This window comes from Oreochromis aureus, linkage group 6, assembly GCF_013358895.1.
Source record: "Oreochromis aureus strain Israel breed Guangdong linkage group 6, ZZ_aureus, whole genome shotgun sequence".
NCBI classification, from domain to species: Eukaryota; Metazoa; Chordata; class Actinopteri; order Cichliformes; family Cichlidae; genus Oreochromis; species Oreochromis aureus.
Window position 1 is genome coordinate 18,811,351 of NC_052947.1, and position 14,311 is coordinate 18,825,661.

The 14,311-nt window shown below is 40.0% G+C and overlaps 2 protein-coding genes across 3 annotated transcripts; both read right to left on the minus strand.

Moving 5' to 3' along the window:
- Positions 1-1,911: 1,911 nt before the first annotated feature.
- Positions 1,912-7,022, minus strand: hadh (hydroxyacyl-CoA dehydrogenase). The gene is made up of 8 exons (XM_031752280.2): positions 6,833-7,022; positions 5,967-6,095; positions 5,712-5,869; positions 4,089-4,215; positions 3,588-3,677; positions 2,367-2,439; positions 2,150-2,266; positions 1,912-2,050 (listed from the first exon to the last, which is right to left on the minus strand). The coding sequence occupies exons 1-8, from the start codon at positions 6,947-6,949 to the stop codon at positions 1,932-1,934; spliced, it is 930 nt and encodes a 309-aa protein (XP_031608140.1). The 5' UTR covers positions 6,950-7,022; the 3' UTR covers positions 1,912-1,931.
- A 1,058-nt stretch (positions 7,023-8,080) lies between these two features.
- Positions 8,081-13,680, minus strand: LOC116330075 (cytochrome P450 2U1). 2 transcript variants are annotated; one of them, XM_031752264.2, is made up of 5 exons: positions 13,162-13,680; positions 11,403-12,053; positions 10,408-10,569; positions 10,086-10,253; positions 8,081-10,004 (listed from the first exon to the last, which is right to left on the minus strand). In XM_031752264.2, exons 1-5 carry the CDS (start codon positions 13,556-13,558, stop codon positions 9,805-9,807), a joined length of 1,578 nt encoding a protein of 525 aa, XP_031608124.1. In that variant the 5' UTR covers positions 13,559-13,680; the 3' UTR covers positions 8,081-9,804. The 2 variants fall into 2 exon arrangements, with proteins under 2 accessions (XP_031608124.1, XP_031608125.1); XM_031752265.2 differs by having other exon boundaries at positions 9,813-10,004; positions 10,086-10,189.
- Positions 13,681-14,311: the final 631 nt, after the last annotated feature.

Consider the following 14,311-nt stretch of genomic DNA (forward strand, 5'->3'; position numbering starts at 1 on the left):
CTGTGGAATATTTATTAGCAAAGACATTTCCTGACTGGACTTGTTGCACGAGTACCAACCCACTGCGCTCCTCAGAGCGACTCATTCTTTCACAAATGTTTGTGGAAGCAGTCTGGATGCCAGTGCACGCCTACTGCACACCTGTGGCCATGGATGTGATTGCAACACCTGAATTTAATGATTTAGAAGGGTGAGTGAATATTTTTGGCAATAGTGTCAAAGACCGTGTGAAAACAACACTTTCATGCTATCAACTTTTAAAATGATATTATGAACTTTTTAGCAAACAAAGCTTTATTTAAAACCTTTGTCTTTTGGATACATCATTAAAGTTCTGACGGAAAAACCTGAGTCAGTTGGGATCTGTAACAGCATCACGAACACCACCACGCTGAGCACTGGAGTCCCTCAGGGCTGTGTGCTCAGCCCACTGCTGTTCACTTTGCTGACTTACGACTGTGCAGCAACGCCGATCACAAGACTGTGGTGGGTGTCATCAGCAAGAGCAATGAGTCAGCATACAGAGAGGAGGTGCAACAGCTAACGGACTGGTGTAGAGTCAACAACCTGTCTCTGAACGTGGACAAAACAAAAGGGATGACTGTTGACTTCAGGAGAGCACGGAGAGATCACTGTCCACTTAACATCGATGGATCCTCTGTGGAGGTCGTGAAGAGCACCAAATTCCTTGGTGTTCACCTGGAGGAGAACCTCTCCTGGTCCCTCAACACCAGATCCATAATTAAGAAAGTGCAATTTTGTCTACTTTCTGCAGAAGCTGAGAAAATCTCCCAACACCCATTCTCACCACCATCTGCAGAGGGACTATCAAGAGCATCCTGAGCAGCTGCATCACTGTACGGTAACTGCACCGTACTAGATTGCAGGACCCTACAGTGGATAGTGAGAACAGCTAAGGAGATCATTGGAGCCCCTCAACCCTCAATGACAGACACTTATGAATGTGAGTGTATGAATGTGAGCGTGAATGAATAATGGCATTGTAAAGCGCTTTGGGTGCCTTGAAAAGCGCTATATAAATCCAATGCATTATTATTATTATTATTATTACTTATCACACCCGCTGCACCCCTCACACACACTCTCCATCCTGCTGCCTACTGGCAAGAGGTACCAGGGCTTTCAGGTCCTCACTGCCAAACTGCGAAACAGTTTCTTTCCCCAAGCCATCAGACTCCTGAACACTCAATGACTGAACTGACACACACATACACACCTTCATACACATCACTACCTCAAGCAATTACCTGCACAATGTCACACACACACCTCCATACATTAAGTTACTTTTTGCACAATCCACTGTCTTGTGTCTGTATCGTTCTGTTCTGTCCGGTGTTGCACTGTTTGTTTGTTTTTTGCAGTTTTTGCACACTTGCACTTTATGTAGTCCTGTGTTGATTGTCTGTTATATGTAACATCGTGGTCTTGGAGGAAGGCTGTCTTGCTTCACTGTACCACTGCACGTGGCTGAAATGACAATAAAGCTACTTGAGTTGACTTGAAAGTCCAGTATGAAAGAATCCATCATAGCAACTTCACAAGTTTAGTCTGAGTGGCCACTTTCAACTGAAAAGTATGGTAATAAACATTTTAGTCTTCATCTTAACAATATCATCATTCTTCAATTAGCATTAAAATGTTTTCCTTTTTGAACTGATGCTCATAAATATGAGACATGCACATCCAATAAGTCATCGATATCTCTCACTCTAAAAATGACAACAGACAGCAAGTTTTTAAAAATCTATTTATTCAGCTTTAAAATTCGCTGGACACTGAAAGGAAACTGACAGGCTGACTTAGAACACAGTTACTCTTTAATGCACACAGCAAAGGCACTTATCTATTCCAGTGTCTGATCAGTTGTTGAGCCAGTTTCAGTGATGAATGCACACATTCACAGGAGATCACTTGTACTTGTAGAATCCCTCTCCTGTCTTTATGCCAAGTTTGCCCTCTGCAACCAGCTTGTTCAGCAGGTCACTCGAGTCAAAGAGGGGGTTGTTAGGATCCTTTGTCTTGAAGGCTAAAGACATACAGACAGACGGTCCCATCTCATCACAGGTCGTCACATGTTTAATCAAAATCACATAAACAACTACAGTGTCTATGGATTTTTACTCACCTTCAATAACAGCCTTTACTATGTCTAGTCCTACATAATCAGCAAGTTCAAATGGCCCCATGGGATAACCAGCGCCGAGTTTCATACCAATGTCAATGTCTTCTTTAGATGCATCGCCTGAGAGGTTAGAAAAACAGAATGTCAACAAAGTTACAGGAATCAATGAAAAGCTTGAAGGATGTTCATTTGGAGCTGTAGAAACAACAGGCATACACACCTCTCTCATACAACCGGACGGCCTCCATCATGCATGGAACAAGTAGACGGTTTACAATGAATCCAGAGGTATCCTGAATAAAGACAGGTTCAACATGATTAAAGTTTTAGTTCCACACTAAAGACAGGAAGCAGAGTTGTTCACACGTGTACTCTGTTAAATCACTAATGTGTGCAGAAAAAGGAAGACTAAAAGTCTCCATTAAGACTTTTGTGACCTGCGGCTCAGGGAGTAGAGGAGGTCATCTGCAATCGGTGGATCAATTCCTGGCTCGATGTATCCTTTTATTTATGCCCCAAGTGTGAGTGTGTGTGTGAATGTTAGACAAAGCACTTAGGTATAGCTAAACCTATGAATGAACATGCTTGGTGATGGTGAATAAGACTTGTAGTAACAAAAAGAAAAAGAAAAAAAAAGACTTTTTGAGTTTTCTTGAGTAGACAAGCCCTACAAAAGTCCACGAAATAAGTGTGCATGTTAAATTCAGCCTTGGATTCATGAAACATGCACATTACTACAGTGTGCATGTCAACAAATGGCTTGACATGATTTAATCCCTTATTGTCATTTACTGAATTTTAACCACATTTTGTTTTACAGTATTTTGGGAAACTATAAATTCTGCACCACTTCCAGCTGCTGCTGTCGGCACTTGTGTGTCTGCTATGCATGCTGGATTTGGTTCAACTTGAATTTCACCGTGGTGATGAGGCTGAAGTAACAGGAAGCCAAAGCTGTGCGAGTAGGGAGGGTGGTGAGTGAAGCTTTGCTTCTGGAGTGGCGAAAACACAGTGGCACACACCACAGCTCAGGTTGTGTGGGCCAAATGTTCTCTGTCAGGAGCTGCACGAAGTTACAGTAGCGCTGACAGTCTGAGTATTTTCATTTTTTTTAATGGGTGGAGTCGAAGAATGTTATGATCAAACCTCATAGCTCTGTGGGTAATATTGGGCAAGGTTTAGTGCAGTGTAGTGAAAACAGGTTATGTTTCTTGTGTCAACACAGCAGCTCAGAACCAACCTCCGAAGCAGACCTGCAGTATCTGGTACCAAGACTTTAAGATTTAACACAGACGGCCCCAGCAATCCAATACATTGAGCATGTGCAAGCCGTTTGGTTACCATCTAATACAGCACATCCCAGACCTTAACATGAGCCACTGATACAAAATGATGAACTTTATTGCGTCAGCTATATGTGCGTCAGTCAAAAACTCCTCACCTTGCAGGACACTGGTGTTTTTCCAAGCACTTTGCTGAAGTCCAGGAGGGAATCCAAAGTGTCTTGGCTTGTTGCTGGAGTTCCAATCACCTGTGGAAGATGGAGACTTTAGCAGCTTTTGCTTTAATAATGCAATTCTAATTCTAATTTTCCCAAGTTATAGTGATCCTATAACTATGGTAAAGTTAAAGGATCACTATACTATCGTTACTATAGGATAGACTACTTATAGTAATCCTATAAAGACTTGTGCGCCTGCATGCCACTGCATACATTATGATGTAGAATATACAAAAAATACGTAGACAGATCAAACACTCCTGTTAGTGGCTGTTTTAGTGTTCTTGCAAACAAGCTTCAGCAATATGATCCAATTATACATTATATAAATGTATAAGAGTGTTACAGTGTTCCTGGTATTTGAAGATGTTTATTTGTGTTGTATCTCGGTAAATAAAGAAAATGAGCATGCTAATTATTATTCTTTTTTAAAGACCCTACCTCTACCAGCTTCATCATAGCAACTGGGTTGAAGAAGTGAAGGCCACCGAATCTGTCTTGCCTGTTGGTGGAGCTGGCGATGTCACAGATAGACAGCGAGGACGTGTTACTGGCAAAGATGGTGTGCCTAAAGAAAGAAATCAACACATATCACAGACATCAGTTAATAAAGCAGAAATGTGCCCTTTTATTGCCATCATCAATTTCCCCTTCAGAGTGGTGCTTAACTTACTTTATCTGAAACATGGTCACTACAAGGAAGGCAAGCAGTGTCTGGGCGTGATGCCTGTTGGTGTCCATTATGCACATTACTGCCATCTTGTGGCTACAGCTGGGTACTGTCTCTGGACAATGGCTTGACTACAAGCCATTGGAGTCTAAAGTTTGTCATTTTTTGAGCATTTTCAAGTCTTCTTAACAAAAGTAGACCCTTGCAAGCTGGGAGACAAGCATTTATTGACTGATTACACAGTATGGATAAACAAACAGCTGTCTGTGAAGTTACTCATGCTTCTTACACTAATGGAGAATATTTTTCTCTTTTAATTTTTATACTTTATTTAAAATCTGCTTATAATATTTACAACATTTTATTTATAGTGGGGTGTCTCTTTATAAGGTGGTACTGCTGCTTTTCCTAAAGCATACATCTGAATAATTCCTCCTTCACTGGCCGTTGTGATGGTTAATGGTAAACACTTTAATGATCACTATCCTACAACTCTTTCTGACTGTGCTGAAAGGTGTTCACATTCAGGCAGAGTGTGCAAGCTGATGCTGCACTCTGAGAGATAAGTCAGCATAGAAAAGACAGGCAGCACACAACCATGAAAAAGTCTGGTCACACAATCTTAAATCAGTCTGGTCCAATTTGTTTTGCTGGATTTGGGTGTGAAGTGTCATCAGGTTTGCTTGCGTAATTGCCTTTGGGACTTGAAAATAGATCCAAACTTGCTATATATTTAATTTAAAAAAAAAAAAAAAAACTGCCATGAAAGTACATTTGTGCCACCAAAAGTCTTCATACGTGCATACACTACTTGTCATTTCTTTAAGTATTCTTCAGGAACAGCTCTTCAGGCTTCTTGAAGGAAACTCAAAACTCATCTTTGGAGGTTTGCTGCCTTTTGTTCTGTACTCTCCTGAGATGATCCCACTCTGCTACAGTAATATGTGGCTGATCGATGACAGTGTTTCACTGTGCATTTTTCTATCCAGGTATGCTTTTACTGCACGGCAGTGTATTTGGGATCATTGCCATGCAGAAAAATGAAGTTGGTGCCAGTCAGGTACTTTTCTGCATTCATAATTCCATCATTTTGACAAGATCTCCAACACCACTAGCTGAAATGCAAATCATGACCTCTCCGACCTTGAGGTCAAAGGCACTTATAGTATGAATCTGAAAACCCTACGTCTCCTTGTTCTTGGGTTTGCAGGGTTAGTTGAACACCAGACTGAGAGTTTAATAAATGACAGGAAAGTCTGGCTCCTTGGAAGCAACATATAAAGAAATGAGGGGTGGCTCAAGACTTTTGCAGATCATTGTATGTTAGGTGATCTAAGCCAAGAGCTAAAAGCTTTACACTTTACACAAATAAACAGAACTGAAGTACAGCTTACGGTGGTGCCAACTTGTCGAGCCTACTGAAAAGATCCTGCTTGATCTTTAGATTTTCAACAATGGCCTCCACCACAAGATCCGAGCCCTGAACGGCAGACTCGGCGTCTGTCGAGGTCGACACCTTCTGCACAACTTTCTTGATGAACTCTTCACCTGCCTGAAACAAACCAAACAACATTCTTTAGAAACTGCTCACATTTCATGGCGTGGCTGATTTGGCTGCTCATTTTGTCAGTAAATCTAAAGCCTCTCACTTCCGGCTTATCGGAAAACTTCTTCTTCGTCACTCGTTTAAGGCTCCCTTCAATCATTTTAATGGACTTTTTGAGGATGTCGCCAGATGTGTCCACCAGTGTCACAGAGTGGCCCGTTGATGCGGCAACCTTAAAGAAAGAAAACATTTCAAGATTGTTCCAAACGCTGCCAGTAACGTGGGATCATTTTTGGTTGAATCTGACACATTCAAACTCTTTGTGTGTTAGTTTGACTAGGCTAGGCAGACATACTTGAACACCTGTCAACTAGACCCAAATATAAAGTTCACTTAATGGCCACCAGGATCCTTTATATGGTAACTTTACTGACCTTGATGTGTAATTTAAAAATGAAAAATCCTCAAAAACCATCACCAAAGTACATATACAGAGTCTAAAAGGAAAGTGATCAAACAAAAACGTAATAGGGTCTTTGCATGCTCTCCACCAAGTTGTATTTAATCTGTCTAAACAGTTTATGAACAATCTTGCTAACAGGGGGCACTGAGCCCAATACCTTATTTTAAGATATATAACTACAGCGCAGCTAAGAGTAAACATGAGAGAATGCAAAAAAACTCTAATGCACAGAGTCAAAGTCCACTTTGATTTTTATATTTTCAACCAGCTTAAATTCAAAGCGGTGTGTTTACTCTGCATGCACTAGTGTCCTGTAAGCAAGCGTAAGTGGCGATAAAAGAGCACGATAAAAAGTTCTGAATAACTAGTGCTAGACAACCTGCACAGTGCCACTATACGATTAAGACGTAAGTATAACGCAGACAGCCAAATTGGCCTTAACCCATTGAACTTAACTAGCAGCTTAGCTAAACACGGGTCAAACTGCTCCTTTTTCGCTTACTCACTTGTGCAATCCCCGCACCCATCTGTCCACCTCCGATGATCGTTACATTTTTAATAACAACATTTCGGACAGCTGAAGACGAGAAGCCTCTGACGATCTGAGGAGCTGCGAAAGCCATGTTGACCGGTGTCAGCTCGGGTCCACAGTGAAGGACACACTAATATCAGCGCACAGGAGCCCCCTAGCTGGACTAGTGAGATCCGTCTGCACCGCCGCCATCTTGCTCCGGGGTCAGACTGTGGATTTCAGAAGTTTGATGTCAAATTTTTGTGCGTTTGCTGGTTGTTTTTTTAAATAAAAAATGCGAAACCTAAGCAACAGTTAATACATTTCACAAGTCTATTGAGTATATTAGCACATTTTAGTCTTCAATTAGATTTATTAGGGTAAGTAACCCATTACAGTAAGTAAAGATCATTTCTGTTAAGGGACACACACACGCACACAAAACTGCCAGTCCGCTATTCATTTTTATTTATTTTTTCTATTTGTTATTTTTTTTGTTAATTATTTGCCAACTTAATTCGGAAATTGCGAGTTAATGACTCAAAATTTCGAGTTAGGTATCCTATTCAACTAGTTAGAGACACTGTAATTTCAATGAACTTGGTAAATCGAAATTTTGACCTAAAATTTTAAACTTTTGATTTAACTTAAATTTCAACTATATTAATTCAAGATTTAAAAAACTAGGTAATAACAACAAATAGTTTTGGGGGTTTTCTTGGTGGAAACGGGCCTCCGTATAAAGCTACGTTATGCCATAAAAAATAAATTCTGCATTTTAATTAAAGTTATCTGTCAGAAAAAAATATTAAAAATTATATTGTGTTAATCAGTAATAGCAATTGTCCCTGCCTAATATGGCGACTGTGTTGACGCGGCGTCTTTCCAAAGAGCTTTGCGGTAAGCGGAAGTGCTGGCGGTCACGTGATCACAGCCGGTTCCGCTTGCAATCGTAGAGTTGTATTACTGCCATCTACTGGGTTTATTCACACTAGAAATGATCTCGGTCTGTATCATTCATTCATAATTTCTACATTTTGTTTATCAGTATATGGGTGAAATTTCTCAATTTTTGCAAACGAAAAACACACAAAAGAAGGCACCAGCTAGCAATTTAATATATAATGAACTATAATGCAGTGAGGCTTGCAGCCATTATCCCTGCTGAAGAAACACATTGTGTTTTACTGAGTCCAGACTTAAATTCAGTGTAACAAGTTGACATATTCAACTGACATCAGGCTACCGTTGTCTTGTCCTTTATTAAGTGCATCTGTCATTCGTTCATGTGAATGATGACATTATTTACTTAAACATTGTAATATATCATATGTTTCATGATTTGTTCTTAAGATTTTTCAAAACATTGCAACAAAAATAAAACAGTATTTCTTTTAATAATTATTTAGATAAATACAATACATTGCAAAAGTCTTGAGGCAGCCCTCTTTTCTTTGTATTTTGCTTCCAAGGAGCTAGAGTTTGTGGTTTTCAAGCAAACAGTTCCTATACCCGACCTTTTTCAGTGGAATGTGTGTTTTTCTTTGTTTGTTAAGCCACCTAACACTCACCTATGTATCATTAAATTATAAAAGACAGCATCTAACTTATTCAACGAACCAGTGATCTAGCTACATGTAATAGACGACTTATTACAAAGACATTTTAAATTGGTTCTCTCCTAAGTTTAGGCACTTTGTTACTAACAATACATAATTTTTTCACATTTCTTTAGCTGAATCTATGAAAAATTGAAAAGGTAAAAGAGTTTGACAGACATTAGAAATACTATTTTCCATCAATAAGGTGATTCCCAAAGAGCCATCAGCTTAAAATTTGACATATCTTAGCATGGTGTGCAGTGTGTTCTTAAAAACAAAATAAGGCAAATGAACACACTGAGGACAAACGATAAAGCAGCAGGTCTAAAAACATCTGATGAACAGTATCTGAAAGTCATGTTTTTAAGAACTAGGAAACAAATCCAGCTAAGACCTGACACAGGACCTGAGAGATGGATGCGGCACATCAGTTATTTCATCCACTGTTTGCCATAGTCTCATCAGAAATGTTCTCAGTGGAATGCTGGTTGTCGAGAAGCCATTCTTACGAAATAGAAACAAAGGAAACAGGCTCACGTATCACAAATCACACAAGAACTGGACTGGAAATCAGTGGCAACAAATCTGAAATATTTAGTTCAAACCATCACCAATACGAGGTTGTCGAAAGAGATGTACAACTTTACAGAGAATGGAACAAAAGGCAAAAACATCCAAAGAAGAGCTCTGAATGTCGTTCAAGGGGCCTGGAGAAGACTGGTGAAGACTACTTAAAGAAATAACAAGAAAGCTGCCAAAGAGAGTTCAGACTGTGTTGAAGAATAAATGTGGTCCTGTCAATTATTGACTTTCAAGGATGCTAGAAGTGTACAAATTACATTACATTATTACATATAAACAGCTGTTCCATGTACTTTATTTTTACATATTTCATTAAATCTCTGCATCCATTTCCCTACCAAAATATAATGAAATGGGGGGTGGCTCAAGACTTTTGCACATTGCTTTATGCTTGCTAATTTCTATGAAGCAAATCAAATCATACAATAAAAAGATAAATATTAATACTGTTATTATCTTATAACTATTAAAATTAGAGTCATCTGGCAATACTGACCTTATTTATATGTTTGAGGTATGAGTAATGAGGTAAGCCATCACTTAGTACTGCAGTCTCAATATCAGTTATTACTTTTCAAATTTCTGTTCACTCAGCAACAGCTTAAATCATCCGCATAATCCAGATGGTAATGAAAAAATAAATTATCTGGGATTTCAGTCAAACAGGAGAATCCTTCTCTAATAAAAAAATATGTCTATAAACTTCCTAAATATTCAGGTTTCTCCAGGAGAATAAGATCAAAATGTTTTCTACTTTTTGTAAAGTCCTTCATCAGTTTCCTTGTTACAGGACGTCAGTTTCGCTGTTGCGAGCAGTCACGCACACAGTGAATGGGCAAGGTGCCAGTGTCAGTCCGAACCGTCCGTGCAGGGGAGGTGGACGCTTTCCCTCTGGAAGCCTGAATTTGAAGGCCTGCAGTAAGCTGGTGACCGTCAGAAACAGCTCCATCTTTGCCAGCTGTTCACCCATGCATACCCTGCGACCTGAGACACAACAGAGAAATCAAATTTATGGATCAGTGTTTATGTTTCACTCATATGCATCATATAAGTAAGAATGCATACCAATCCCAAATGGTATGAAGCACTCTTTCCTGAGCAGCTTTCCCTCATTGTCCAAGAAGCGTTCTGGGTTGAAACTGTCTGCATCATCCCACACAGTGGGATCTCTATGGACAGACCACAGGTTGGGCAAAATGACAGTTCCTTTAGGAATAGTGTAGCCTCTAAACTCTGAAAAAGGAAAGAAGAACACTTTGTCTAGAGCTTGGGAATTAGACAAATTTGGCAACAGGCATCTGCTAGGGTGGATCCAGGGGGCTTGAACAGTTATGTGCAGATCTGTATGAAGGTTATGTGGAGGTTAAGGGTCACAGTTACTGTTTACCTGTTGTTTCTGAGGCCATGTGAGGAATAGCCAGGGGAACGGCCACAGTCATTCTCTGCACTTCCATGATGGTGGCTTCAGTAAAAGGCAAACTTCCCTTATCAGTCAGAGACGGCACCCGATGTTTGCCCACTACTTCATCAATCTCTGCCTGGACCTTGTCTTGAATCAACACAGGAGGAGAAAAGAAGGATTAAGGATGAAGTCCACATCACATCAAAGCAGGAAAAAAAATCGGTTTGATTCCGCAGAACTTGAAGACAATCAGATTCATTTAAAAGTAGTGAAATGCAGCAGTAAATGCATATTTTCACATGCCAATCTATGTGCACGTGAAACAATTGGAGAAGTGGTTAAATACGCAATGAGGCCAGACATGTTCATGTCTTGAAACCAAGAAGTGTCCCAGACGTGGGTTCCCGCGGAAGATTCCCAATGCCCCCCACATAAAAGTTTATTTGGCAACCTAAAATTTAGTCACAATACTTACATATGTTGTCACTGTCAATATCTCAACAGTAAATCTAAAAGGTCTAAAAAAACAGGTGTCGAACTCCAGGCCTTGAGGGCCGGTGTCCTGCAGGTTTTAGATGTGTCCTTGATCCAACACAGCTGATTTAAATGGCTAAATTACCTCCTCAACATGTCTTGAAGTTCTCCAGAAGCCTGTTAATGAACTAATCATTTGATTCAGGTGTATTGACCCAGGGTGATATCTAAAACCTGCAGGACACCGGCCCTCGAGGCTTGGAGTTCGACATCCCTGGTCTAAAAGGTTTTACCTCTGCAATTATGTTCCGGACAAATTGCTGTGTGCATACTGTCATTTATCAAAATCCACATCTTTCAAATCAGTGAAATCAGACTTAAAACTATATTTCTGACACTGAATGTGATGGTCCCAAAACTGCTGTGGAGTGTAAATGAAATGATTTGATTTCACAAACACATGCACTTTGCAAAGGATGCACTTAACTGATTGTTGCCGATTTTACCTTGGATATCAGGGTATATGACCATATAAAGCAGAGTCCACAAAACCGAATTGGTGGTGGTGTCAGTGCCAGCAATGAAGAGGTCTCCTATGATATAAAAGAGATAATCCTCTGTGAAGCTGCTGTCCTCCTCTCTAGCATCTTGCTGGGCCCGCATCTCCATCAAGTACATGTCTGTGAGATCCCTTGGATTGTCGGCATCTAGTGTTGCACGGTGCTTTGTAATAATCCTCTTAAGAAACACAGTGATGTCTCTTTCCACCTGACGCAACTCTCTGAAAACTCCAAAAGGCAACCAGTAGAACAACGGGAAAACGTTAATGAGGACTGCCGGGCTGTTCATGCAGATCTCCAGCCCTCGCGCCATCAGGTCCAGCATGGTGCGGAACTCGCGATCCTCGTGATGGAAACGCTGACCCAGGATCAGTGTGCAAATGACGTTTGACACAGCGTTGCCAATCAGTGGACTTGGGTCCACACCAGCGCCACCACACTCCTCATTCAGCCGCAGCAGCTCTGTTTTGATTGTAGCAAGGCCTTCCTTGATGCAAGGCTCCAGACTTAGCTTCCCCAGACCAAAGCTGCGGAGTGTGGTGTGGCAGAACTTGCGCTGCTTTCGCCATACTGGCCCGTAAGGTGCAAAAACGATCCCTGAAGTTCAGTTATACCAGGAAAAAAAGGACAACTTATGTCAGCGTGTATGTCATTGTTATTTTAGCTACTTAACTAGAGTTAAAATTGTAAAATATCTAAAAACTCGCATCTCGTAAGTTATGGAGGAGACTATCAAATCTCCTGCTTAGACTGACCCTCAATCCTGCTTGTAGAATTTAGGGTGGTAAATAGCGCCTGTTTAAGTCACAGGCTTATCAAGTTCAAATGTGCATTCATGCATATTAATTGTAGATTTGCAGTAAATGCAATAGACTTCCAGTGAATCCTAAAGGTTAAAGAGAAACTTCAATTTGAACACAACTGTTCAGCTATATTCTATCATTCTCTGAATAAAGCAACTAGCACCCAATCTCACGGGATGTAATTACTTTTTGTTAGGCGTAATGTAATAACACTGAGGAGGAGACATTACAGTTGTGCTCAGAAGTTTACATACCCATATGAACGTGACAGTGAGGCTTTCCAACACTGTACCAGCTGTCAAACATGGTGGTGGTAGTATCATGCTCTGTGGCTGTTTTACTGTCAGTGGTACTGTTACATTGCACAAAGTGGATGGAATAATGAAAAAGGAGGCTTATCTCCAAATTTTTAAACTCCACATCAAATCAACAGGTAGATGGTTGAAACTTGGACAGATTTGGGCATTCCAAAAAACTCAATGTGTTTGGGATCTCCAAAAGAAGATCATAAACACACCTCAAAACTGGTTTTGGACTAAAATAAACAGGCTAACATTAAGACTCGGGAACGACCTTCACAAATCCCTCCACCCTATTGAAAATTTGTGGACTTTGCAAGTTTAAGTATATAGTAATTTAAAAAAATTAGTCTCTGTGATCATTATTCAAGTATCCGCATGCACAGTGGACATATGAATAATTCTTTTGAACTGGGATTCTCTTAAATTAAAAACAACAACAACAACAACCTTTATTACACTAACCAAAGGCAGTGAAACCTCTCTATTCTAATGCTTATCTGATTACTAGATTTTACGAGAGTTTTTTTATGGGTTATTACACGGTTATAGCCTTACTCGATACGATAACAGTTGTTTAATTTAATACAAAAACTTGCTTACCTTTGCGCTTAGTCAGGATAGTGACGGTAGGGATGTCTGGCCTGTCGGAGAACACCTCCGGATGGTTTGAGAGGGCATCCCTGACCGCTTCATAGCCATTGAGAACCACCATAAGTTGACTCCCTACAAAAAGACTGTATATGTTACCATAATCTTTAGCCAATTCTGCCAAACCATCAGTGGGGTTTATGATCCGTTTTCTGAGGATACAAGACGGTACGAGAAAGCCGCCGAAGTTTCCGACCACTGGCCATGGCTTCGGACCTGGCGGAATGTTTTTATATCTTAAATTCCGCTGTTTTTGATAAAGAGCAACCAGCGCCAACGCGATTATTATTAAAGCCGCAACGTTTGCGTTTAACAGCACGGAGTCGTTCAGGCCTGAGAGCGAAACCATGACGTCAGCATTCAAATAAACTCTGTTAGTTGATAATGCATGTCCAGGACTAAGCGCTCGGACACCACGAAGCTGCTATTTATTTGTTTTACCGACAGACGCACACGCTCTTCCTGTGTTGTTGTGGCAGGCCAAGAACAACGTGGTACTGCTACTGGCTTCCTATTGGCTGACAGTGCTTCCTCCTATTTTGATTGGTGGCCAGCGGTCATTGGCCTTTAGAGCCATTAATTCTGTCTTTCAGGTTTGGCAGTGGCACAATTCTGGGTTTTATCCAGTTTGAGGCTTTATTTTTATTTATTGTATTTTACTTTTAAAAAAAAATACTTTTTGACTTATTTGGCCAGTAAATCAAATGTATACAAAGAGTTGCACTGCGCTGTCAACACTTATATACAATGCATAGAAAGTAGCTCCAGTCTCATGTTTCAGCCATACTCCATAGTTGGTTCAATTCATTTTCCACCTCACACAGTACCTCATCATGAAAAAGTAAAAAAAGTAATTCTTGTAATTCAAATGTATTAAAAAAAATAATTATTAAAAGATAAAAACATAACATGTACTTAAGTATTCGCAGCCTTTGTCTGACATTTTTATTATTTATTTTTTCATCAGTAAGAAAGCTGAACTTCAAATTTTTTATGTTTGCAAAAACAAGTGAGTTTTTGTTTTTAATGTGAATTTGATTTAATTTTCATGTGTCCAGAGGAAGTATTTTCTGTTAATCTGGAGTTTTTCAACAATCTACTC

What these genes read in the sequence shown, in the direction of transcription:
- hadh (XM_031752280.2), bottom strand. Translation starts at nt 6,949, where the DNA reads ATGGCTTTCGCAGCTCCTCAGATCGTCAGAGGCTTCTCGTCTTCAGCT. An exon ending in CTCGACAAGTTGGCACCACC is followed by an intron (nt 4,216 to 5,711) that starts GTAAGCTGTACT and finishes TTCTTTCTTTAG; the next exon opens with GCACACCATCTTTGCCAGTA. An exon ending in CGTCCGGTTGTATGAGAGAG is followed by an intron (nt 2,267 to 2,366) that starts GTGTGTATGCCT and finishes CTAACCTCTCAG; the next exon opens with GCGATGCATCTAAAGAAGAC.
- LOC116330075 (XM_031752264.2), bottom strand. Translation starts at nt 13,558, where the DNA reads ATGGTTTCGCTCTCAGGCCTGAACGACTCCGTGCTGTTAAACGCAAAC. An exon ending in TATCCTGACTAAGCGCAAAG is followed by an intron (nt 12,054 to 13,161) that starts GTAAGCAAGTTT and finishes ACTGAACTTCAG; the next exon opens with GGATCGTTTTTGCACCTTAC. An exon ending in CATATACCCTGATATCCAAG is followed by an intron (nt 10,570 to 11,402) that starts GTAAAATCGGCA and finishes TGTTGATTCAAG; the next exon opens with ACAAGGTCCAGGCAGAGATT.